A 26,981-nucleotide genomic window follows, 5' to 3' on the forward strand; every position below is an offset into this window, starting at 1 on the left:
AGTGCCAGCCTGAAGAGCCCTCATGTGGACAGCCATCTCACTCCTCACGCGGACACCTTGGATATAATGGAGAATACACATCATTGCCCTATTTTTTTATTAGAATACATTGGGGATATGAAAACATCGCGTAAATCTTCATGATCATACATGTTGCTCTGGTGGATGTTACGAACGTTATTTATTACATTTTTTCTAATGAAAAAGGTCAAAAGTAACACTTAACGGTCTCCATAACGCGAGTTTTCTGTACGTTTCCCTGCGCCTCGGCTTTGGCGAACTGGTCCACTCCCTGCTTCGGGAAAGCCGATGTCTTCATTTGACTCCTTGCAGTTGGTGATGGTGGATCTATCTCGGATATCCAATGTGGAAACCAGAATCCAATTAGTTTGCGACTGAGCGCCTGGAGAGAGAGCGCAGCGGCACTTTACCCAGCCAGTCACTCCAGCGCGTAGCCTACCTGTGGGCAGACACATGGTTGGCTGCTCTGTATACGAGAAGCCACTCATCAAGCCTTGTTGCACTCATTTTCAGGGTCATTTTTACATTGTAAATTACATTAAACGCATCGGATGAACGCATCGGATATATGTGATCAGATACAATTTTACAGTCTGAATATATCCTTTGGATACAACTAGGGCTGCTTCTGACGCACCACGGAACGTTAAATGCATCGCTGTGTGTTGGATTTTAATACTGATACCAATTGCAGGTCTGCAAGGGCCAGATTTAAGGTAAGCACAGTACATTCACAGTTATTGGTTGTTCAGTAGTATTGAGTAATTTAGATGCATGTGTGTAGGCTGTCGTATGCCTATGATATTGATACATTCATTTTGAGGCTATTGGACATTCTGAATGTCTAGCCTACAAAATACAAAAAAGCATTAATCAATCTTCGAAAGGACAAATGTATCAAACGTGTAAAAAAAAAGGGGGCCGTTTTATAATAGCATATGCACTGTTAGCTGCACAATTGGAAGCAATTTATTTATCCTTTATTTAATTAGGCAAGTCAGTTAAGAACAAATTCTTATTTTCAATGACGGCCTATGAACTGCCTGCCTGCCTGTACCTTGTCAGCTCGGGGATATGAACTTGCAACCTTTCGGTTACTAGTCCAACGCTCTAACCACTAGGCTACCCTGCCGCCCCAAGGCATGAAGCCTATTAAAAATTTACAAACTTTATCTGCAGACAATGCTCAATTAATTAACAAGATTCCAGGTAATAATTAATTGGCCAGGGATTCACCATCTGGCGAATTCATGTCAACATTTGGGCTTGTGTAACCTTTCTGCTGGACAGTAGCCAATGCGCTATGCATGGTGTGACCATAAACACATTTTGGAGTAAAGGCGCACCCTACGCCTGTGGCGGCCACCTATTTCAGTAACACGCACTCATAAATTCTCTCTGAAATAGGTTTAAAATTGGTTGTAATCGAGGTGTTGTTTGGGCCAGAATGGAAATTCATAGACATGCAGAAATATCTTGGCACAAAAACAATCATTAAAAAATTATTGTGATTATCAATATTTGTATCATGCAGAAGCTATGGAGGTCCCCAAAGTAATAGGATAGTCATGTATTAAATTATATTAATAGATTATATCTAGTCTATTTAAACCTAAATACCAATGTGGTAACAGTTTATAGTTACATATAGTGTTTATAACCTTCTAGACATATTTGACCTTTAAATTGAAAAATATCAATTTGATCAAATGTAAATAATGCTTTCTGAAGTTGGTTAATTTGGAATTTGGAACTACAGGTAACTGGCAAAATAAACACCAACATAAAGTTTCTTAGGGCATTGGGCCACCACCAGCCAGAACAGCTTCAATGCACCTCGGCATAGATTCTACAAGTGTCTGGAACTCTATCGGAGACCTCAATTCTTCCACGAGAAATTCCATCATTTGGTGTTTTGTTGACCATGGTGGAAAATCCTGTCCTAGGCGCCACTTCAGAATCTCCCATAAGTATTCAATTGGGTTGAGATCTGGTGTCTGAGACGGCCATGGCATATGATTTACATTGTTTTTATGCTCATCAAACTATTCAGGGACCTCTTGTGCCGTGTGGATAGAGGCGTTGTCATCCTATGGGGGGCATAGCCGTGGAAGCCACAATAATGGCCTGCCCAGCATTTTTATACATTTGATCAACTTGTAATATTTTCCAGTTTTCACTATTGAAAGATGACCAAACCAACCCCCTATTGAAAGATGACCAAACCAACCCCCTATTGAAAGATGACCAAACCAACCACCTATTGAAAGATGACCAAACCAACCCCCTTTTGGCACTGTGTCTACAGCCTACACTTACTGTATATTCATAGTTCAATCCAATTCAGAAATGTATGATTATTGTAAAGTAGGATACAACTCACACATCCGTCTCGTTTTCTTGCAGATTCCTTCATAGGAACTGAGTCTAAGATGAAGTTATGGGATGTTTTGGCCACGTGTTTGTTGCTCCTGAGCTCCGTCTCCACACGCCCCCTTTACCAAAACCTTCAGCCTGCCAAAAGAGCTCACTACTCGGATTGGCATAGTGATTCTCTGTCCCCGTCTGTGGAGGAACCAGAGCCAGAGTTCCAGTCGGAGTCTCACAGCCTGCAAGAGATTTCCATGGAAGAAAAATGTAAGTCAAGATTCTGATACATTGTTTTTACACCTACTGAAGTTTCAAACATACTTTATTCTGCATAAGATCAGACCGTCTTCAGGAAAATTATAATTTCTTATAGAAGACTATTAAAGTTGCTTGATGAGACTCTGTTGCAAAACCGTAGCATTAATGTGACTGCAGTACTCAGTCCTCAACTGGTTCTCAGTTTCTTGAAGTGAATATGGGTTTAAAGAGGGTGACACACCACACATTAAACATACCATGTATTGTTTGGTACTCAGTGTGTTCAAATTGCCTGATTACCAAAACAAACGTGCTACATTCAGTCCAAACATGTAACCCAAACAGAGAGGATACATATCTGTTTACCATGGCCATAGGTTGCCATGTGTTACATATTGCACCAGGGGTGCTCCCCTGGTAAGAACAGGCACTCTGGGGTTACACTTGGTTTTTGGTGGGTAAAGTCTTGCAAGCTACTGCCTTTTGCTATGAACCGCATTGTAGCAAGGCAAGCTTATCCCAAATAAAGGGACAGCAGTCAATGTAATTGATGCCTGATAGTGTGAAGCGCCCTTGAACGGAGGCCAGACCAGTCATTGATGAATCCTGCTGAGTGCCAGATTCAGAGGAGGAGCAGTAGTTTGTCTAACAGCAGGTTTGAGCAGCCTTCTCTGCTGCTGTGGGCAGCATCACACTGGGGTCAAAACATCCATGCGGCAGAAGGAGCAAGAAATAGTGACTGCAGCGCCTCAGTCCTAAACAGAGTTGAGCACTGACATTCCTACTGCCTTGTTTATCTTCAACCCTGCCTCTCTGGGACTGCGGTATTTGTGCCCTCTCCCTGTCAGGAAAACAAAGCACCCCCTCCCCAACCAAGTTACAGTAGAGGAACCACAAAACAGATGCCGATCACAGGAGAAAGAATGGACTATACGGAGTAAGAAGCAACAAGGGAAAGCTCAATATTGTATTTATGTTCATTTTAGCAGCTGCGAGGGTGAGGAATTCAATTTGTTTAAAAGAGCATGAACCCGTCTTGTCTTTACACAGTATAAGCTGTAGACGAGACATGGAACATTTAGACCAGAGAAATGTTTCCCCCTCACCTCATATTCAGTTAGCGGCGGTGAGTGACATCCCCTCGGCCTGTTCTGCAACTTAAGACCATTAACAATGCACCAAGGTGTAAACAACCCTGGAACTCAATGGGAGGTTTTGGCCTTTTGTTTCAGTTGCAATGTCTGTGGTAAGCGATGACTCTTGTACCCATTCCAAGTAATCTTTGGAGGCAAGTGTCTCTGCAGCTGATCCACAGCCTCTAGAGATACTTGTGTCTGCAGGACAGAAAACATGTACAAGGCTTCTGGAGCCTGCACAACTAGGCTAGAAAACGGATGTTGTTAATAGTAAATAATATTTTGGTCCCTGTCGGATCCTTGTCAGGACTTCACTTTGGTCTCAGTGGAGCTTTACACTGGCAGGCTTCAGAGCTGATCTCTAAATCATAAAAACATGATTCTAGAGAACGTTTGAAACAGGTGCATGGGAGAGCCAGGAGGTGTTTCTGTATTTTGGGCGGTTTTGCTGCAGAAAATTTCACCTGTCTGTCAGCTGGCATAGAATAGTACCTACCCCTGTCTGTCAGCTGGCATAGAATAGTACCTACCCCTGTCTGTCTGCTAACATAGAATAGTACCTACCCCTGTCTGTCAGCTGGTATAGAATAGTACCTACCCCTGTCTGTCAGCTGGCATAGAATAGTACCTACCCCTGTCTGTCTGCTGGCATAGAATGGTACCTACCCCTGTCTGTCAGCTGGCATAGAATAGTACCTACCCCTGTCTGTCTGCTAACATAGAATAGTACCTACCACTGTCTGTCAGCTGGCATAGAATAGTACCTACCACTGTCTGTCAGCTGACATAGAATGGTACCTACCCCTGTCTGTCAGCTGGCATTAAATAGTACCTACTCCTGTCTGTCTGCTGGCATAGAATAGTACCTACCCCTGTCTGTCTGCTGGCATAGAATAGTACCTACCCCTGTCTGTCTGCTGGCATAGAATAGTACCTACCACTGTCTGTCAGCTGGCATAGAATAGTACCTACCCCTGTCTGTCTGCTGGCATAGAATAGTACCTACCCCTGTCTGTTTGCTGGCATAGAATAGTACCTACCACTGTCTGTCAGCTGGCATAGAATAGTACCTACCCCTGTCTGTCAGCTGGCATAGAATAGTACCTACCCCTGTCTGTTTGCTGGCATAGAATAGTACCTACCCCTGTCTGTCAGCTGGCATAGAATAGTACCTACCCCTGTCTGTCAGCTGGCATAGAATAGTACCTACCACTGTCTGTCTGCTGGCATAGAATAGTACCTACCCCTGTCTGTCTGCTGGCATAGAATAGTACCTACCCCTGTCTGTCTGCTGGCATAGAATAGTACCTACCCCTGTCTGTCTGCTGTCATAGAATAGTACCTACCCCTGTCTGTCAGCTGGCATAGAATAGTACCTACCCCTGTCTGTCAGCTGGCATAGAATAGTACCTACCCATGTATGTCAGCTGGCATAGATTAGTACCTACCCCTGTCTGTCTGCTGGCATAGAATAGTACCTACCCCTGTCTGTCTGCTGGCATAGAATAGTACCTACCCCTGTCTGTCAGCTGGCATTAAATAGTACCTACCCCTGTCTGTCAGCTGGCATAGAATAGTACCTACCCCTGTCTGTCTGCTGGCATAGAATAGTACCTACCCCTGTCTGTCAGCTGGCATAGAATAGTACCTACCCCTGTCTGTCAGCTGGCATAGAATAGTACCTACCCCTGTCTGTCTGCTGGCATAGAATGGTACCTACCCCTGTCTGTCAGCTGGCATAGAATAGTACCTACCCCTGTCTGTCTGCTAACATAGAATAGTACCTACCACTGTCTGTCAGCTGGCATAGAATAGTACCTACCACTGTCTGTCAGCTGACATAGAATGGTACCTACCCCTGTCTGTCAGCTGGCATTAAATAGTACCTACCCCTGTCTGTCTGCTGGCATAGAATAGTACCTACCCCTGTCTGTCTGCTGGCATAGAATAGTACCTACCCCTGTCTGTCTGCTGGCATAGAATAGTACCTACCACTGTCTGTCAGCTGGCATAGAATAGTACCTACCCCTGTCTGTCTGCTGGCATAGAATAGTACCTACCCCTGTCTGTTTGCTGGCATAGAATAGTACCTACCACTGTCTGTCAGCTGGCATAGAATAGTACCTACCCCTGTCTGTCAGCTGGCATAGAATAGTACCTACCCCTGTCTGTTTGCTGGCATAGAATAGTACCTACCCCTGTCTGTCAGCTGGCATAGAATAGTACCTACCCCTGTCTGTCAGCTGGCATAGAATAGTACCTACCACTGTCTGTCTGCTGGCATAGAATAGTACCTACCCCTGTCTGTCTGCTGGCATAGAATAGTACCTACCCCTGTCTGTCTGCTGGCATAGAATAGTACCTACCCCTGTCTGTCTGCTGTCATAGAATAGTACCTACCCCTGTCTGTCAGCTGGCATAGAATAGTACCTACCCCTGTCTGTCAGCTGGCATAGAATAGTACCTACCCATGTATGTCAGCTGGCATAGATTAGTACCTACCCCTGTCTGTCTGCTGGCATAGAATAGTACCTACCCCTGTCTGTCTGCTGGCATAGAATAGTACCTACCCCTGTCTGTCAGCTGGCATTAAATAGTACCTACCCCTGTCTGTCAGCTGGCATAGAATAGTACCTACCCCTGTCTGTCTGCTGGCATAGAATAGTACCTACCCCTGTCTGTCAGCTGGCATAGAATAGTACCTACCCCTGTCTGTCTGCTGGCATAGAATAGTACCTACCCCTGTCTGTCAGCTGGCATAGAATAGTACCTACCCCTGTCTGTCAGCTGGCATAGAATAGTACCTTCCCCTGTCTGCTGGCATAGAATAGTACCTACCCCTGTCTGTCAGCTGGCATAGAATAGTACCTATCCCTGTCTGTCAGCTGGCATAGAATAGTACCTACCACTGTCTGTCAGCTGACATAGAATGGTACCTGCCCCTGTCTGTCAGCTGGCATTAAATAGTACCTACCCCTGTCTGTCTGCTGGCATAGAATAGTACCTACACCTGTCTGTCTGCTGGCATAGAATAGTACCTACCCCTGTCTGTCTGCTGGCATAGAATAGTACCTACCACTGTCTGTCAGCTGGCATAGAATAGTACCTACCCCTGTCTGTCTGCTGGCATAGAATAGTACCTACCCCTGTCTGTTTGCTGGCATAGAATAGTACCTACCACTGTCTGTCAGCTGGCATAGAATAGTACCTACCCCTGTCTGTCAGCTGGCATAGAATAGTACCTACCCCTGTCTGTTTGCTGGCATAGAATAGTACCTACCCCTGTCTGTCAGCTGGCATAGAATAGTACCTACCCCTGTCTGTCAGCTGGCATAGAATAGTACCTACCACTGTCTGTCTGCTGGCATAGAATAGTACCTACCCCTGTCTGTCTGCTGGCATAGAATAGTACCTACCCCTGTCTGTCTGCTGGCATAGAATAGTACCTACCCCTGTCTGTCTGCTGTCATAGAATAGTACCTACCCCTGTCTGTCAGCTGGCATAGAATAGTACCTACCCCTGTCTGTCAGCTGGCATAGCATAGTACCTACCCATGTATGTCAGCTGGCATAGATTAGTACCTACCCCTGTCTGTCTGCTGGCATAGAATAGTACCTACCCCTGTCTGTCTGCTGGCATAGAATAGTACCTACCCCTGTCTGTCAGCTGGCATTAAATAGTACCTACCCCTGTCTGTCAGCTGGCATAGAATAGTACCTACCCCTGTCTGTCTGCTGGCATAGAATAGTACCTACCCCTGTCTGTCAGCTGGCATAGAATAGTACCTACCCCTGTCTGTCTGCTGGCATAGAATAGTACCTACCCCTGTCTGTCAGCTGGCATAGAATAGTACCTACCCCTGTCTGTCAGCTGGCATAGAATAGTACCTTCCCCTGTCTGCTGGCATAGAATAGTACCTATCCCTGTCTGTCAGCTGGCATAGAATAGTACCTACCCCTGTCTGTCTGCTGGCATAGAATAGTACCTACCACTGTCTGTCAGCTGGCATAGAATAGTACCTACCCCTGTCTGTCTGCTGGCATAGAATAGTACCTACCCCTGTCTGTTTGCTGGCATAGAATAGTACCTACCACTGTCTGTCAGCTGGCATAGAATAGTACCTACCCCTGTCTGTCAGCTGGCATAGAATAGTACCTACCCCTGTCTGTTTGCTGGCATAGAATATTACCTACCCCTGTCTGTCAGCTGGCATAGAATAGTACCTACCCCTGTCTGTCAGCTGGCATAGAATAGTACCTACCACTGTCTGTCTGCTGGCATAGAATAGTACCTACCCCTGTCTGTCTGCTGGCATAGAATAGTACCTACCCCTGTCTGTCTGCTGGCATAGAATAGTACCTACCCCTGTCTGTCTGCTGTCATAGAATAGTACCTACCCCTGTCTGTCAGCTGGCATAGAATAGTACCTACCCCTGTCTGTCAGCTGGCATAGAATAGTACCTACCCATGTATGTCAGCTGGCATAGATTAGTACCTACCCCTGTCTGTCTGCTGGCATAGAATAGTACCTACCCCTGTCTGTCTGCTGGCATAGAATAGTACCTACCCCTGTCTGTCAGCTGGCATTAAATAGTACCTACCCCTGTCTGTCAGCTGGCATAGAATAGTACCTACCCCTGTCTGTCTGCTGGCATAGAATAGTACCTACCCCTGTCTGTCAGCTGGCATAGAATAGTGCCTACCCCTGTCTGTTTGCTGGCATAGAATATTACCTACCCCTGTCTGTCAGCTGGCATAGAATAGTACCTACCCCTGTCTGTCAGCTGGCATAGAATAGTACCTACCACTGTCTGTCTGCTGGCATAGAATAGTACCTACCCCTGTCTGTCTGCTGGCATAGAATAGTACCTACCCCTGTCTGTCTGCTGGCATAGAATAGTACCTACCCCTGTCTGTCTGCTGTCATAGAATAGTACCTACCCCTGTCTGTCAGCTGGCATAGAATAGTACCTACCCCTGTCTGTCAGCTGGCATAGAATAGTACCTACCCATGTATGTCAGCTGGCATAGATTAGTACCTACCCCTGTCTGTCTGCTGGCATAGAATAGTACCTACCCCTGTCTGTCTGCTGGCATAGAATAGTACCTACCCCTGTCTGTCAGCTGGCATTAAATAGTACCTACCCCTGTCTGTCAGCTGGCATAGAATAGTACCTACCCCTGTCTGTCTGCTGGCATAGAATAGTACCTACCCCTGTCTGTCAGCTGGCATAGAATAGTACCTACCCCTGTCTGTCTGCTGGCATAGAATAGTACCTACCCCTGTCTGTCAGCTGGCATAGAATAGTACCTACCCCTGTCTGTCAGCTGGCATAGAATAGTACCTTCCCCTGTCTGCTGGCATAGAATAGTACCTATCCCTGTCTGTCAGCTGGCATAGAATAGTACCTATCCCTGTCTGTCAGCTGGTATAGAATAGTACCTAACCCTGTCTGTCAGCTGGCATAGAATAGTACCTACCCCTGTCTGTCTGCTGGCATAGAATAGTACCTACCCCTGTCTGTCAGCTGGCATAGAATAGTACCTACCCCTGTCTGTCTGCTGGCATAGAATAGTACCTACCCCTGTCTGTCTGCTGGCATAGAATAGTACCTACCCCTGTCTTTCAGCTGGCATAGAATAGTACCTACCCCTATCTGTCTGCTAACATAGAATAGTACCTACCCCTGTCTGTCTGCTAACATATAATTGTACCTACCACTGTGTCAGCTGACATAGAATGGTACCTTCCCCTGTCTTTCAGCTGGCATAGAATAGTACCTACCCCTGTCTGTCAGCTGGCATAGAATAGTACCTACCCCTGTCTCTCTGCTAACATAGAATAGTACCTACCACTGTCTGTCAGCTGGCATAGAATAGTACCTACCCCTGTCTGTCAGCTGGCATAGAATAGTACCTACCACTGTCTGTCAGCTGTCATAGAATAGTACCTACCCCTGTCTGTCTGCTCACACAGAATAGTACCTACCACTGTCTGTCAGCTGACATAGAATGGTACCCACCCCTGTCTGTCAGCTGGCATAGAATATTACCTACCCCTGTCTGTCTGCTGGCATGGAATAGTACCTACCCCTGTCTGTCAGCTGGCATAGAATAGTACCTACCCCTGTCTGTCTGCTGGCATAGAATAGTACCTACCCCTGTCTGTCAGCTGGCATAGAATAGTACCTACCCCTGTCTGTCTGCTGGCATAGAATAGTACCTACCCCTGTCTGTCTGCTGGCATAGAATAGTACCTACCCCTGTCTGTCAGCTGGCATAGAATAGTACCTACCCCTATCTGTCTGCTAACATAGAATAGTACCTACCCCTGTCTGTCTGCTAACATAGAATTGTACCTACCACTGTGTCAGCTGACATAGAATGGTACCTTCCCCTGTCTGTCAGCTGGCATAGAATAGTACCTACCCCTGTCTGTCAGCTGGCATAGAATAGTACCTACCCCTGTCAGTCAGCTGGCATAGAATAGTACCTACCCCTGTCTGTTTGCTGGCATAGAATAGTACCTACCACTGTCTGTCAGCTGGCATAGAATAGTACCTACCCCTGTCTGTCAGCTGGCATAGAATAGTACCTACCCCTGTCTGTTTGCTGGCATAGAATAGTACCTACCCCTGTCTGTCAGCTGGCATAGAATAGTACCTACCCCTGTCTGTCAGCTGGCATAGAATAGTACCTACCACTGTCTGTCTGCTGGCATAGAATAGTACCTACCCCTGTCTGTCTGCTGGCATAGAATAGTACCTACCCCTGTCTGTCTGCTGGCATAGAATAGTACCTACCCCTGTCTGTCTGCTGTCATAGAATAGTACCTACCCCTGTCTGTCAGCTGGCATAGAATAGTACCTACCCCTGTCTGTCAGCTGGCATAGAATAGTACCTACCCATGTATGTCAGCTGGCATAGATTAGTACCTACCCCTGTCTGTCTGCTGGCATAGAATAGTACCTACCCCTGTCTGTCTGCTGGCATAGAATAGTACCTACCCCTGTCTGTCAGCTGGCATTAAATAGTACCTACCCCTGTCTGTCAGCTGGCATAGAATAGTACCTACCCCTGTCTGTCTGCTGGCATAGAATAGTACCTACCCCTGTCTGTCAGCTGGCATAGAATAGTACCTACCCCTGTCTGTCTGCTGGCATAGAATAGTACCTACCCCTGTCTGTCAGCTGGCATAGAATAGTACCTACCCCTGTCTTTCAGCTGGCATAGAATAGTACCTTCCCCTGTCTGCTGGCATAGAATAGTACCTACCCCTGTCTGTCAGCTGGCATAGAATAGTACCTATCCCTGTCTGTCAGCTGGTATAGAATAGTACCTAACCCTGTCTGTCAGCTGGCATAGAATAGTACCTACCCCTGTCTGTCTGCTGGCATAGAATAGTACCTACCCCTGTCTGTCAGCTGGCATAGAATAGTACCTACCCCTGTCTGTCTGCTGGCATAGAATAGTACCTACCCCTGTCTGTCTGCTGGCATAGAATAGTACCTACCCCTGTCTGTCAGCTGGCATAGAATAGTACCTACCCCTATCTGTCTGCTAACATAGAATAGTACCTACCCCTGTCTGTCTGCTAACATAGAATTGTACCTACCACTGTGTCAGCTGACATAGAATGGTACCTTCCCCTGTCTGTCAGCTGGCATAGAATAGTACCTACCCCTGTCTGTCAGCTGGCAAAGAATAGTACCTACCCCTGTCTCTCTGCTAACATAGAATAGTACCTACCACTGTCTGTCAGCTGGCATAGAATAGTACCTACCCCTGTCTGTCAGCTGGCATAGAATAGTACCTACCACTGTCTGTCAGCTGGCATAGAATAGTACCTACCCCTGTCTGTCTGCTAACACAGAATAGTACCTACCACTGTCTGTCAGCTGACATAGAATGGTACCCACCCCTGTCTGTCAGCTGGCATAGAATATTACCTACCCCTGTCTGTCTGCTGGCATAGAATAGTACCTACCCCTGTCTGTCAGCTGGCATAGAATAGTACCTACCCCTGTCTGTCTGCTGGCATAGAATAGTACCTACCCCTGTCTGTCAGCTGGCATAGAATAGTACCTACCCCTGTCTGTCAGCTGGCATAGAATAGTACCTTCCCCTGTCTGCTGGCATAGAATAGTACCTACCCCTGTCTGTCAGCTGGCATAGAATAGTACCTATCCCTGTCTGTCAGCTGGTATAGAATAGTACCTAACCCTGTCTGTCAGCTGGCATAGAATAGTACCTACCCCTGTCTGTCTGCTGGCATAGAATAGTACCTACCCCTGTCTGTCAGCTGGCATAGAATAGTACCTACCCCTGTCTGTCTGCTGGCATAGAATAGTACCTACCCCTGTCTGTCTGCTGGCATAGAATAGTACCTACCCCTGTCTGTCAGCTGGCATAGAATAGTACCTACCCCTATCTGTCTGCTAACATAGAATAGTACCTACCCCTGTCTGTCTGCTAACATAGAATTGTACCTACCACTGTGTCAGCTGACATAGAATGGTACCTTCCCCTGTCTGTCAGCTGGCATAGAATAGTACCTACCCCTGTCTGTCAGCTGGCATAGAATAGTACCTACCCCTGTCTCTCTGCTAACATAGAATAGTACCTACCACTGTCTGTCAGCTGGCATAGAATAGTACTTACCCCTGTCTGTCAGCTGGCATAGAATAGTACCTACCACTGTCTGTCAGCTGGCATAGAATAGTACCTACCCCTGTCTGTCTGCTAACACAGAATAGTACCTACCACTGTCTGTCAGCTGACATAGAATGGTACCCACCCCTGTCTGTCAGCTGGCATAGAATATTACCTACCCCTGTCTGTCTGCTGGCATAGAATAGTACCTACCCCTGTCTGTCTGCTGGCATAGAATAGTACCTACCCCTGTCTGTCTGCTGGCATAGAATAGTACCTACCCCTGTCTGTCTGCTGTCATAGAATAGTACCTACCCCTGTCTGTCAGCTGGCATAGAATAGTACCTACCCCTGTCTGTCAGCTGGCATAGAATAGTACCTACCCCTGTCTGTCAGCTGGCATTAAATAGTACCTTCCCCTGTCTGTCAGCTGGCATAGAATAGTACCTACCCCTGTCTGTCTGCTGGCATAGAATAGTACCTACCCCTGTCTGTCAGCTGGCATAGAATAGTACCTACCCCTGTCTGTCTGCTAACATAGAATAGTACCTACCACTGTCTGTCAGCTGGCATAGAATAGTACCTACCTCTGTCTGTCTGCTAACATATAATAGTACCTACCCCTGTCTTTCAGCTGGCATAGAATAGTACCTACCACTGTCTGTCAGCTGACATAGAATGGTACCTACCCCTGTCTGTCAGCTGGCATAGAATAGTACCTACCCCTGTCTGTCTGCTGGCATAGAATAGTACCTACCCCTGTCTGTCTGCTGGCATAGAATAGTACCTACCCCTGTCTGTCAGCTGGCATAGAATAGTACCTACCCCTGTCTGTCAGCTGGCATAGAATAGTACCTACCCCTGTCTGTCAGCTGGCATAGAATAGTACCTACCCCTGTCTGTCAGCTGGCATAGAATAGTACCTACCACTGTCTGTCTGCTGGCATAGAATAGTACCTAACCCTGTCTGTCTGCTGGCATAGAATAGTACCTACCCCTGTCTGTCAGCTGGCATAGAATAGTACCTATCCCTGTCTGTCAGCTGGTATAGAATAGTACCTAACCCTGTCTGTCTGCTGGCATAGAATAGTACCTACCCCTGTCTGTCTGCTGGCATAGAATAGTACCTACCCCTGTCTGTCAGCTGGCATAGAATAGTACCTACCCCTATCTGTCTGCTAACATAGAATAGTACCTACCCCTGTCTGTCAGCTGGCAAAGAATAGTACCTACCCCTGTCTGTCTGCTAACATAAATAGTACCTACCCCTGTCTGTCAGTTGGCATAGAATAGTACCTACCCCTGTCTGTCAGCTGGCATAGAATAGTACCTACCCCTGTCTGTATGCTAACATAGAATAGTACCTACCCCTGTCTGTCAGCTGGCATAGAATAGTACCTACCCCTGTCTGTCAGCTGGCATAGAATAGTACCTACCCCTGTCTGTCAGCTGGCATAGAATAGTACCTACCCCTGTCTGTCAGCTGGCATAGAATAGTACCTACCCCTGTCTGTCAGCTGGCATAGAATAGTACCTAACCCTGTCTGTCTGCTGGCATAGAATAGTACCTACCCCTGTCTGTCTGCTGGCATAGAATAATACCTACCCCTGTCTGTCTGCTGGCATAGAATATTACCTACCCCTGTCTGTCTGCTGGCATAGAATAGTACCTACCCCTGTCTGTCAGCTGGCATAGAATAGTACCTACCACTGTCTGTCAGCTGACATAGAATGGTACCTACCCCTGTCTGTCAGCTGGCATAGAATAGTACCTACCCCTATCTGTCTGCTAACATAGAATAGTACCTACCCCTGTCTGTCTGCTAACATAGAATTGTACCTACCACTGTGTCAGCTGACATAGAATGGTACCTTCCCCTGTCTGTCAGCTGGCATAGAATAGTACCTACCCCTGTCTGTCAGCTGGCATAGAATAGTACCTACCCCTGTCTCTCTGCTAACATAGAATAGTACCTACCACTGTCTGTCAGCTGGCATAGAATAGTACCTACCCCTGTCTGTCAGCTGGCATAGAATAGTACCTACCACTGTCTGTCAGCTGGCAGAGAATAGTACCTACCCCTGTCTGTCTGCTAACACAGAATAGTACCTACCACTGTCTGTCAGCTGACATAGAATGGTACCCACCCCTGTCTGTCAGCTGGCATAGAATATTACCTACCCCTGTCTGTCTGCTGGCATAGAATAGTACCTACCACTGTCTGTCTGCTGGCATAGAATAGTACCTACCCCTGTCTGTCTGCTGGCATAGAATAGTACCTACCCCTGTCTGTCTGCTGGCATAGAATAGTACCTACCCCTGTCTGTCTGCTGTCATAGAATAGTACCTACCCCTGTCTGTCAGCTGGCATAGAATTGTACCTACCCCTGTCTGTCAGCTGGCATAGAATAGTACCTACCCCTGTCTGTCAGCTGGCATAGAATAGTACCTACCCCTGTCTGTCTGCTAACATAGAATAGTACCTACCACTGTCTGTCAGCTGGCATAGAATAGTACCTACCTCTGTCTGTCTGCTAACATAGAATAGTACCTACCCCTGTCTTTCAGCTGGCATAGAATAGTACCTACCACTGTCTGTCAGCTAGCATAGAATAGTACCTACCCCTGTCTGTCTGCTAACATAGAATGGTACCTACCACTGTCTGTCAGCTGACATAGAATGGTACCTACCCCTGTCTGTCAGCTGGCATAGAATAGTACCTACCCCTGTCTGTCTGCTGGCATAGAATAGTACCTACCCCTGTCTGTCAGCTGGCATAGAATAGTACCTACCCCTGTCTGTCTGCTGGCATAGAATAGTACCTACCCCTGTCAGTCAGCTGGCATAGAATAGTACCTACCCCTGTCTGTCTGCTAACATAGAATAGTACCTACCACTGTCTGTCTGCTAACATAGAATAGTACCTACCCCTGTCTGTCAGCTAGCATAGAATAGTACCTACCCCTGTCTGTCTGCTAACATAGAATGGTACCTACCACTGTCTGTCAGCTGACATAGAATAGTACCTACCCCTGTCTGTCAGCTGGCATAGAATAGTACCTACCCCTGTCTGTCAGCTGGCATAGAATAGTACCTACCACTGTCTGTCTGCTGGCATAGAATAGTACCTAACCCTGTCTGTCTGCTGGCATAGAATAGTACCTACCCCTGTCTGTCAGCTGGCATAGAATAGTACCTATCTCTGTCTGTCAGCTGGTATAGAATAGTACCTAACCCTGTCTGTCTGCTGGCATAGAATAGTACCTACCCCTGTCTGTCTGCTGGCATAGAATAGTACCTACCCCTGTCTGTCTGCTGGCATAGAATAATACCTACCCCTGTCTGTCTGCTGGCATAGAATAGTACCTACCCCTGTCTGTCAGCTGGCATAGAATACTACCTACCCCTGTCTGTCTGCTAAAATAGAATAGTACCTACCACTGTCTGTCAGCTGGCATAGAATAGTACCTACCTCTGTCTGTCTGCTAACATAGAATAGTACCTACCCCTGTCTGTCAGCTGGCATAGAATAGTACCTACCCCTGTCTGTCAGCTGGCATAGAATAGTACCTACCCCTGTCTGTCAGCTGGCATAGAATAGTACCTACCCCTGTCTGTCAGCTGGCATAGAATAGTACCTACCCCTGTCTGTCAGCTGGCATAGAATAGTACCTACCCCTGTCTGTCAGCTGGCATAGAATAGTACCTACCACTGTCTGTCTGCTGGCATAGAATAATACCTAACCCTGTCTGTCTGCTGGCATAGAATAGTACCTACCACTGTCTGTCAGCTGGCATAGAATAGTACCTACCCCTGTCTGTCAGCTGGCATAGAATAGTACCTACCACTGTCTGTCTGCTGGCATAGAATAGTACCTACCCCTTTCTGTCTGCTGGCATAGAATAGTACCTACCCCTGTCTGTCTGCTGGCATAGAATAATACCTACCCCTGTCTGTCTGCTGGCATAGAATAGTACCTACCCCTGTCAGTCAGCTGGCATAGAATAGTACCTACCCCTGTCTGTCAGCTGGCATAGAATAGTACCTACCCCTGTCTGTCTGCTAACATAGAATAGTACCTACCACTGTCTGTCAGCTGGCATAGAATAGTACCTACCCCTGTCTGTCAGCTGGCATAGAATAGTACCTACCCCTGTCTGTCAGCTGGCATAGAATAGTACCTACCACTGTCTGTCTGCTGGCATAGAATAGTACCTAACCCTGTCTGTCTGCTGGCATAGAATAGTACCTACCCCTGTCTGTCAGCTGGCATAGAATAGTACCTATCTCTGTCTGTCAGCTGGTATAGAATAGTACCTACCCCTGTCTGTCTGCTGGCATAGAATATTACCTACCCCTGTCTGTCTGCTGGCATAGAATAGTACCTACCCCTGTCTGTCAGCTGGCATAGAATAGTACCTACCCCTGTCTGTCTGCTAAAATAGAATAGTACCTACCACTGTCTGTCAGCTGGCATAGAATAGTACCTACCCCTGTCTGTCAGCTGGCATAGAATAGTACCTACCCCTGTTTGTCAGCTGGCATAGAATAGTACCTACCACTGTCTGTCAGCTGGCATAGATTAGTACCTACCCCTCTCTGTATGCTGGCATAGAATAGTACCTACCCCTGTCTGTCTGCTGGCATAGAATAGTACCTACCCCTGTCTGTCAGCTGGCATTAAATAGTACCTACCCCTGTCTGTCAGCTGGCATAGAATAGTACCTACCCCTGTCTGTCTGCTGGCATAGAATAGTACCTACCCCTGTCTGTCAGCTGGCATAGAATAGTACCTACCCCTGTCTGTCTGCTGGCATAGAATAGTACCTACCCCTGTCTGTCAGCTGGCATAGAATAGTACCTACCCCTGTCTGTCAGCTGGCATAGAATAGTACCTTCCCCTGTCTGTCAGCTGGCATAGAATAGTACCTACCCCTGTCTGTCAGCTGGCATAGAATAGTACCTATCCCTGTCTGTCAGCTGGTATAGAATAGTACCTAACCCTGTCTGTCAGCTGGCATAGAATAGTACCTACCCCTGTCTGTCTGCTGGCATAGAATAGTACCTACCCCTGTCTGTCAGCTGGCATAGAATAGTACCTACCCCTGTCTGTCTGCTGGCATAGAATAGTACCTACCCCTGTCTGTCTGCTGGCATAGAATAGTACCTACCCCTGTCTGTCAGCTGGCATAGAATAGTACCTACCCCTATCTGTCTGCTAACATAGAATAGTACCTACCCCTGTCTGTCTGCTAACATAGAATTGTACCTACCACTGTGTCAGCTGACATAGAATGGTACCTTCCCCTGTCTGTCAGCTGGCATAGAATAGTACCTACCCCTGTCTGTCAGCTGGCATAGAATAGTACCTACCCCTGTCTCTCTGCTAACATAGAATAGTACCTACCACTGTCTGTCAGCTGGCATAGAATAGTACCTACCCCTGTCTGTCAGCTGGCATAGAATAGTACCTACCACTGTCTGTCAGCTGGCATAGAATAGTACCTACCCCTGTCTGTCTGCTAACACAGAATAGTACCTACCACTGTCTGTCAGCTGACATAGAATGGTACCCACCCCTGTCTGTCAGCTGGCATAGAATATTACCTACCCCTGTCTGTCTGCTGGCATAGAATAGTACCTACCCCTGTCTGTCTGCTGGCATAGAATAGTACCTACCACTGTCTGTCTGCTGGCATAGAATAGTACCTACCCCTGTCTGTCTGCTGGCATAGAATAGTACCTACCCCTGTCTGTCAGCTGGCATAGAATAGTACCTACCCCTGTCTGTCAGCTGGCATAGAATAGTACCTACCCCTGTCTGTCAGCTGGCATAGAATAGTACCTACCCTGTCTGTCAGCTGGCATAGAATAGTACCTACCCCTGTCTGTCTGCTAACATAAATAGTACCTACCCCTGTCTGTCAGCTGGCATAGAATAGTACCTACCCCTGTCTGTCAGCTGGCATAGAAGAGTACCTACCCCTGTCTGTCAGCTGGCATAGAATAGTACCTACCCCTGTCTGTCAGCTGGCATAGAATAGCACCTACCCCTGTCTGTCAGCTGGCATAGAATAGTACCTACCCCTGTCTGTCTGCTAACATATAATAGTACCTACCACTGTGTCAGCTGACATAGAATGGTACCTACCCCTGTCTGTCAGCTGGCATAGAATAGTACCTACCCCTGTCTGTCTGCTGGCATAGAATAGTACCTACCACTGTCTGTCTGCTGGCATAGAATAGTACCTACCCCTGTCTGTCTGCTGGCATAGAATAGTACCTACCCCTGTCTGTCAGCTGGCATAGAATAGTACCTACCCCTGTCTGTCAGCTGGCATAGAATAGTACCTACCCCTGTCTGTCAGCTGGCATAGAATAGTACCTACCCTGTCTGTCAGCTGGCATAGAATAGTACCTGCCCCTGTCTGTCTGCTAACATAAATAGTACCTACCCCTGTCTGTCAGCTGGCATAGAATAGTACCTACCCCTGTCTGTCAGCTGGCATAGAAGAGTACCTACCCCTGTCTGTCAGCTGGCATAGAATAGTACATACCCCTGTCTGTCAGCTGGCATAGAATAGCACCTACCCCTGTCTGTCAGCTGGCATAGAATAGTACCTACCCCTGTCTGTCTGCTAACATATAATAGTACCTACCACTGTGTCAGCTGACATAGAATGGTACCTACCCCTGTCTGTCAGCTGGCATAGAATAGTACCTACCCCTGTCTGTCAGCTGGCATAGAATAGTACCTACCCCTGTCTGTCTGCTAACATAGAATAGTACCTACAACTGTCTGTCAGCTGGCATAGAATAGTACCTACCTCTGTCTGTCTGCTAACATAGAATAGTACCTACCCCTGTCTTTCAGCTGGCATGGAATAGTACCTACCACTGTCTGTCAGCTAGCATAGAATAGTACCTACCCCTGTCTGTCTGCTAACATAGAATAGTACCTACCACTGTCTGTCAGCTGACATAGAATGGTACCTACCCCTGTCTGTCAGCTGGCATAGAATAGTACCTACCCCTGTCTGTCTGCTGGCATAGAATAGTACCTACCCCTGTCTGTCAGCTGGCATAGAATAGTACCTACCCCTGTCTGTCTGCTGGCATAGAATAGTACCTACCCCTGTCTGTCAGCTGGCATAGAATAGTACCTACCCCTGTCTGTCTGCTAACATAGAATAGTACCTACCACTGTCTGTCAGCTGGCATAGAATAGTACCTACCTCTGTCTGTCTGCTAACATAGAATAGTACCTACCCCTGTCTTTCAGCTGGCATAGAATAGTACCTACCACTGTCTGTCAGCTAGCATAGAATAGTACCTACCCCTGTCTGTCTGCTAACATAGAATAGTACCTACCACTGTCTGTCAGCTGACATAGAATGGTACCTACCCCTGTCTGTCAGCTGGCATAGAATAGTACCTACCCCTGTCTGTCTGCTGGCATAGAATAGTACCTACCCCTGTCTGTCTGCTGGCATAGAATAGTACCTACCCCTGTCTGTCAGCTGGCATAGAATAGTACCTACCCCTGTCTGTCAGCTGGCATAGAATAGTACCTACCCCTGTCTGTCAGCTGGCATAGAATAGTACCTACCCCTGTCTGTCAGCTGGCATAGAATAGTACCTACCCCTGTCTGTCAGCTGGCATAGAATAGTACCTACCCCTGTCTGTCAGCTGGCATAGAATAGTACCTACCACTGTCTGTCTGCTGGCATAGAATAGTACCTAACCCTGTCTGTCTGCTGGCATAGAATAGTACCTACCCCTGTCTGTCAGCTGGCATAGAATAGTACCTATCCCTGTCTGTCAGCTGGTATAGAATAGTACCTAACCCTGTCTGTCTGCTGGCATAGAATAGTACCTACCCCTGTCTGTCTGCTGGCATAGAATAATACCTACCCCTGTCTGTCTGCTGGCATAGAATAGTACCTACCCCTGTCTGTCAGCTGGCATAGAATTGTACCTACCCCTATCTGTCTGCTAACATAGAATAGTACCTACCCCTGTCTGTCAGCTGGCAAAGAATAGTACCTACCCCTGTCTGTCTGCTAACATAAATAGTACCTACCCCTGTCTGTCAGTTGGAATAGAATAGTACCTACCCCTGTCTGTCTGCTAACATAGAATAGTACCTACCACTGTCTGTCAGCTGGCATAGAATAGTACCTACCTCTGTCTGTCTGCTAACATAGAATAGTACCTACCCCTGTCTTTCAGCTGGCATAGAATAGTACCTACCACTGTCTGTCAGCTAGCATAGAATAGTACCTACCACTGTCTGTCAGCTGACATAGAATGGTACCTACCCCTGTCTGTCAGCTGGCATAGAATAGTACCTACCCCTGTCTGTCTGCTGGCATAGAATAGTACCTACCCCTGTCTGTCTGCTGGCATAGAATACTACCTACCCCTGTCTGTGAGCTGGCATAGAATAGTACCTACCCCTGTCTGTCAGCTGGCATAGAATAGTACCTACCCCTGTCTGTCAGCTGGCATAGAAGAGTACCTACCCCTGTCTGTCAGCTGGCATAGAATAGTACCTACCCCTGTCTGTCAGCTGGCATAGAATAGCACCTACCCCTGTCTGTCAGCTGGCATAGAATAGTACCTACCCCTGTCTGTCTGCTAACATAGAATAGTACCTACCACTGTCTGTCAGCTGGCATAGAATAGTACCTACCTCTGTCTGTCAGCTAGCATAGAATAGTACCTACCCCTGTCTGTCTGCTAACATAGAATAGTACCTACCACTGTCTGTCAGCTGACATAGAATGGTACCTACCCCTGTCTGTCAGCTGGCATAGAATAGTACCTACCCCTGTCTGTCTGCTGGCATAGAATAGTACCTACCCCTGTCTGTCTGCTGGCATAGAATAGTACCTACCCCTGTCTGTCAGCTGGCATAGAATAGTACCTACCCCTGTCTGTCAGCTGGCATAGAATAGTACCTACCCCTGTCTTTCAGCTGGCATAGAATAGTACCTACCCCTGTCTGTCAGCTGGCATAGAATAGTACCTACCCCTGTCTGTCAGCTGGCATAGAATAGTACCTACCCCTGTCTGTCAGCTGGCATAGAATAGTACCTACCACTGTCTGTCTGCTGGCATAGAATAGTACCTACCCCTGTCTGTCTGCTGGCATAGAATAGCACCTACCCCTGTCTGTCTGCTGGCATAGAATAGTACCTACCCCTGTCTGTCAGCTGGCATAGAATAGTACCTACCCCTGTCTGTCAGCTGGCATAGAATAGTACCTACCCCTGTCTGTCAGCTGGCATAGAATAGTACCTACCCCTGTCTGTCAGCTGGCATAGAATAGTACCTACCCTGTCTGTCAGCTGGCATAGAATAGTACCTACCCCTGTCTGTCTGCTAACATAAATAGTACCTACCCCTGTCTGTCAGCTGGCATAGAATAGTACCTACCACTGTCTGTCAGCTGGCATAGAATGGTACCTACCCCTGTCTGTCTGCTAACATAGAATAGTACCTACCACTGTCTGTCAGCTGGCATAGAATAGTACCTACCTCTGTCTGTCTGCTAACATAGAATAGTACCTACCCCTGTCTTTCAGCTGGCATAGAATAGTACCTACCCCTGTCTGTCTGCTAACATAGAATAGTACCTACCACTGTCTGTCAGCTGACATAGAATGGTACCTACCCCTGTCTGTCTGCTGGCATAGAATAGTACCTACCCCTGTCTGTCTGCTGGCATAGAATAGTACCTACCCCTGTCTGTCAGCTGGCATAGAATAGTACCTACCCCTGTCTGTCAGCTGGCATAGAATAGTACCTACCCCTGTCTGTCAGCTGGCATAGAATAGTACCTACCCCTGTCTGTCAGCTGGCATAGAATAGTACCTACCCCTGTCTGTCAGCTGGCATAGAATAGTACCTACCCCTGTCTGTCAGCTGGCATAGAATAGTACCTACCACTGTCTGTCTGCTGGCATAGAATAGTACCTACCCCTGTCTGTCTGCTGGCATAGAATAGCACCTACCCCTGTCTGTCTGCTGGCATAGAATAGTACCTACCCCTGTCTGTCAGCTGGCATAGAATAGTACCTACCCCTGTCTGTCAGCTGGCATAGAATAGTACCTACCCCTGTCTGTCAGCTGGCATAGAATAGTACCTACCCTGTCTGTCAGCTGGCATAGAATAGTACCTACCCCTGTCTGTCTGCTAACATAAATAGTACCTACCCCTGTCTGTCAGCTGGCATAGAATAGTACCTACCACTGTCTGTCAGCTGACATAGAATGGTACCTACCCCTGTCTGTCTGCTAACATAGAATAGTACCTACCACTGTCTGTCAGCTGGCATAGAATAGTACCTACCTCTGTCTGTCTGCTAACATAGAATAGTACCTACCCCTGTCTTTCAGCTGGCATAGAATAGTACCTACCACTGTCTGTCAGCTAGCATAGAATAGTACCTACCCCTGTATGTCTGCTAACATAGAATAGTACCTACCACTGTCTGTCAGCTGACATAGAATGGTACCTACCCCTGTCTGTCAGCTGGCATAGAATAGTACCTACCCCTGTCTGTCTGCTGGCATAGAATAGTACCTACCCCTGTCTGTCTGCTGGCATAGAATAGTACCTACCCCTGTCTGTCAGCTGGCATAGAATAGTACCTACCCCTGTCTGTCAGCTGGCATAGAATAGTACCTACCCCTTTCTGTCAGCTGGCATAGAATAGTACCTACCCCTGTCTGTCAGCTGGCATAGAATAGTACCTACCCCTGTCTGTCAGCTGGCATAGAATAGTACCTACCCCTGTCTGTCTGCTGGCATAGAATAGTACCTACCCCTGTCTGTCAGCTGGCATAGAATAGTGCCTACCCCTGTCTGTCTGCTAACATAGAATAGTACCTACCCCTGTCTGTCTGCTAACATAGAATAGTACCTAACCCTGTCTGTCTGCTAACATAGAATTGTACCTACCCCTGTCTGTCTGCTCTATAGTGTATCAGCTAATAGACACACAATAGGAGGTGTCTAAATCAAAAAGGCACAGGGTGTCTAAACAGATTGGCCCCTGGCTCACCCGATACGGCCCAATCAGCTTTGGACCTGGGTGGATCAGATTACCTGTTCCCTGGTAGTGGGACAGGTGAGACAGGTGACACCCACCACCATAGAGAGGCTGGGTTACTGACACCTCCACCTGCCAGACAGACACACTACAGAACCTGTCTGGATGCCCTGTTCCCACCACACACAGGCCAGTCAACTGAGGCTTGGAGTAAACATGTCAAGGCCAGCATAGCCCCTCTACTAACCTTACCTCCACCGACCAAATGCACAGATGCACAAACATACACGCACGCACATTAAAACATAATAAAAACGTCATATACCTGATTGCTGTTGGGTAATAGTGCCATACTAATTGAGTCATTTCACAATAATGTTTTCTTCTGAGTGGGTTGCAAGATGCTTATGCGCTGTGGAGCAGGAGGGGGTTTACACTATAATAGAATCAACATGTATTACTTAAGGATCAGGACTCTCTGGGTCTCTTCTTGTTCCCCTCTGCAGAGGGCAGAGGGCTCCCTGCATGTTTTGAATTTGAAGCAGAATAGGTGCTCTGAGAGATCTGCTCTAACTCAATGTCACATTCCGTATGATTCCCTTCTGGAGGTGCTGTAAACTCTGATTCAGTGTTTTAAAAGGGAAAGAGAAGGATGTCCATTCCAAGACCTATAACTAAGATCAGAGTCATATTTAGAGAAGACTTGTGCCAATACGGTTTGTGTCTGAATGTTCTGAGAGCGCCACTTTCTCCTTCATAGCCGTAGCTAAGTGATAATTGATGTTGTACTGTTTATCTCTGATAGTTTCAAAACCTATGAAGATGTCCAGTGAAAGCAGATATGCTATTTGTTGACACCACAACACAGTACAGACTTGGAGACACATTATCCCGAATGCCAATCAATAAAAACGTCTGTTAAATTCGCTACTCTGTTTTGCTTGTTTGCAGCGGGTCATTTCATAGGGAACTGTCAGAGGCACTGACATATTGTTACATCACCAACATGGCGAGAATAAAACCTGGCTGAACTCTTAATATATGGCTTTGCCTAAAATGACTGACGAAGACTAAAACAATCCTCTGTATGGCACTGTCAGCTGTAACAGTTATCGAAGCATTGCTACTTTGTCATGGAGATGCTCAATATTGATTTAACATTCAAATTGTTGTCATTACTATTTTTACTTCTATTGTTTATTACGACTCTATGTGTTGTCATTTTATTGCATTGAATTCACTATTGCATTATCAGTAATTTCCTCTTTGCATCCTCTCTCTCTTAAAGATGACATCACAGGCCCATATCCGGACCAGTTTGAGGATGTAATGGATTTTATCAAGGCTACCATTGGCAGACTGAGAAGATCATCAGAGCCCGCCGGCAGCTCAAGGGGAAGGAGGGAGCAGAGAGAGCAGGGGAGACAGAGAGGAGCAGCAAACATAGACCGAAGAGGGGGAGGGAGAGGAGTGGGGAGAGGAGGGCGTGGGGAGAAGAAGGGTCGGGGGCGAGGGGGCAAAGGGAGGAGCAGTGAAAGAGGGGAGCAGCGGATGAAGCCGGTTGAAGGCCGAGGCTGCTTGCTAAAAGAGGTCCATCTCAACGTCACAGACTTAGGGTTGGGCTACCGGACCAAAGAGGAGCTGATCTTCCGGTACTGCAGCGGCCCTTGTTCAGATGCAGAGACCAACTATGACAAGATCCTCAACAACCTCACCCACAACAAGAAGCTGGTCAAGGACACACCCTCCCGCACCTGCTGTCGACCAATCACGTTTGACGATGATCTGTCATTCCTGGATGACAACAACGAGGACTACCACATTCTGCGGAAGCATTCCGCCCGCAAATGTGGCTGTGTCTGACTCTGGGAGAGACGAATGAAAGAAAGGCTGACAGACAGACAGAAAGGAGAAGGAGCAGTAACATAAAGCCTCTCAGAGGCTGGTACTGCCTCTTGGAATGAAGGAACACATGGGAAAAGAAGGGAACATGAGACGGATACAGTCCACTCCAGTGGTGTCTTAGGAACCATGGACAGTATTAGCATGTCCTGTGTCCCACTCCTGAGAGGCTGCTGTGGGGTGAACAGGGATGGTGTGGTCCCCAAACCTCCAGTAATTAGGCTAATTTAGAGCCCAGATCAGGTCACAGTGGAAAAGGGACTCCTCTATGCTATAATTACATAGAATTTTAATGACTTAGAAATTCAGCGTAACGGTCTTTAAAAGAGACGTTGTCAATTCAGCTCAGTATTCACTTCATGATTGGATGACGTTCTTGGACACCTACAGGGGATACGCTCTCATTTCCCTGTGGAACCATGCTGTTACACTCACAGGCTTGCCTGCAATGGAGCTGCTGAGACGGAATCAGAGGAATTCAGGATATTGTTCCTCAAAAACGTCTGTTTTTCCGTAGTCAGATCATGAGGCATACAGTGAGAGCAGAACTCTTCTTGACAAGTATTTCCAGCTGCAGTCCAGAGTGTTCTGGTTTCACTGCACAGACTGGAGCTTAACGTTTACATTCACAATGAACGAGGGAACCTGTTGACTGGTTTAGTCCTATAGCAAAGAGACAGTCTGGTACGACACATCAATGTAAAATCCAATATATTTACAATTTATATATATATATATATAAATATATATATATACACACACACAAGATGTATTTATTAAGATTGAATTAACTTATTGTTATTTATTGCAGTCCATTTTATGAAAGAAATGTTTGTTTTTCTTATTTATTTGAGCTCTGTTTTGTCCCGGATGGTACCAAAGTCGAGCATGTGTTTTCTAAGTAGAATCAGATTGTGCTGAAACAACCGGATTCAAGGTGCAGCCATAACTAATCAAACTCATCCTTCAGTTTCAAAATGCTGTACAAAGTCTGTAATCCATGGTAGTTAATCCTAAACTCACTGCCGATTCCAAAACATCATAGATTTATGAGAATAACAGAAGCTATCGATTTAGAGAGGGGGCGCAGAAAGGAAGTGACAGGGTGGAGCGGACCAATTCCAACCTTTTTCAAAACTTACAAATCTTATCTCTGCTTTCGATCCTTTTGAATGATGCCAGGTTTGAGCGTCTTTGACAGTGTTCCTCATTTGTCACTAATGGAAAGCAGAGAGGGCTGAGCAGCCTGGGGCGTTAGGGGCTGAGGGCCTGGGAGACACCAGTCAGCTGCTCCTCACTCCTCACGCTAACCAAGTAGATGGGTAAACAAGACTACTGCCAAAATCATGGCATGCCATTATCGGTTTACAAAGGAACATAAAAAGCCTGCATTCATTGTTTATTTTCTAGGCATAAAGTCGTACTGCCAGTGGTTATCCCGGAGAGCTGTGTAGCTTTCTTTACAATGATACTCTCCACATTATTTCAAGACATCCTCTTTTTTTATAGACGGAATAACAAAATGACCTCATTGCTAGAGAAGTGGTGCAGGACAGGTTGGATATGGCCAGCCTTCA

The 26,981-nt window shown here is 46.8% G+C and overlaps 1 protein-coding gene across 1 annotated transcript; it reads left to right on the top strand.

Annotated features, from left to right (window-relative positions):
* On the top strand, positions 1-26,981 carry LOC110537158 (glial cell line-derived neurotrophic factor-like). The gene is made up of 3 exons (XM_021622982.3): positions 1-737; positions 2,428-2,658; positions 24,791-26,981. Exons 2-3 carry the CDS (start codon positions 2,454-2,456, stop codon positions 25,363-25,365), a joined length of 780 nt encoding a protein of 259 aa, XP_021478657.3. The 5' UTR covers positions 1-737; positions 2,428-2,453; the 3' UTR covers positions 25,366-26,981.

The sequence above is a fragment of the Oncorhynchus mykiss genome, chromosome 12, assembly GCF_057628025.1.
Source record: "Oncorhynchus mykiss isolate SJ-2025 chromosome 12, ASM5762802v1, whole genome shotgun sequence".
NCBI lineage: Eukaryota > Metazoa > Chordata > Actinopteri > Salmoniformes > Salmonidae > Oncorhynchus > Oncorhynchus mykiss.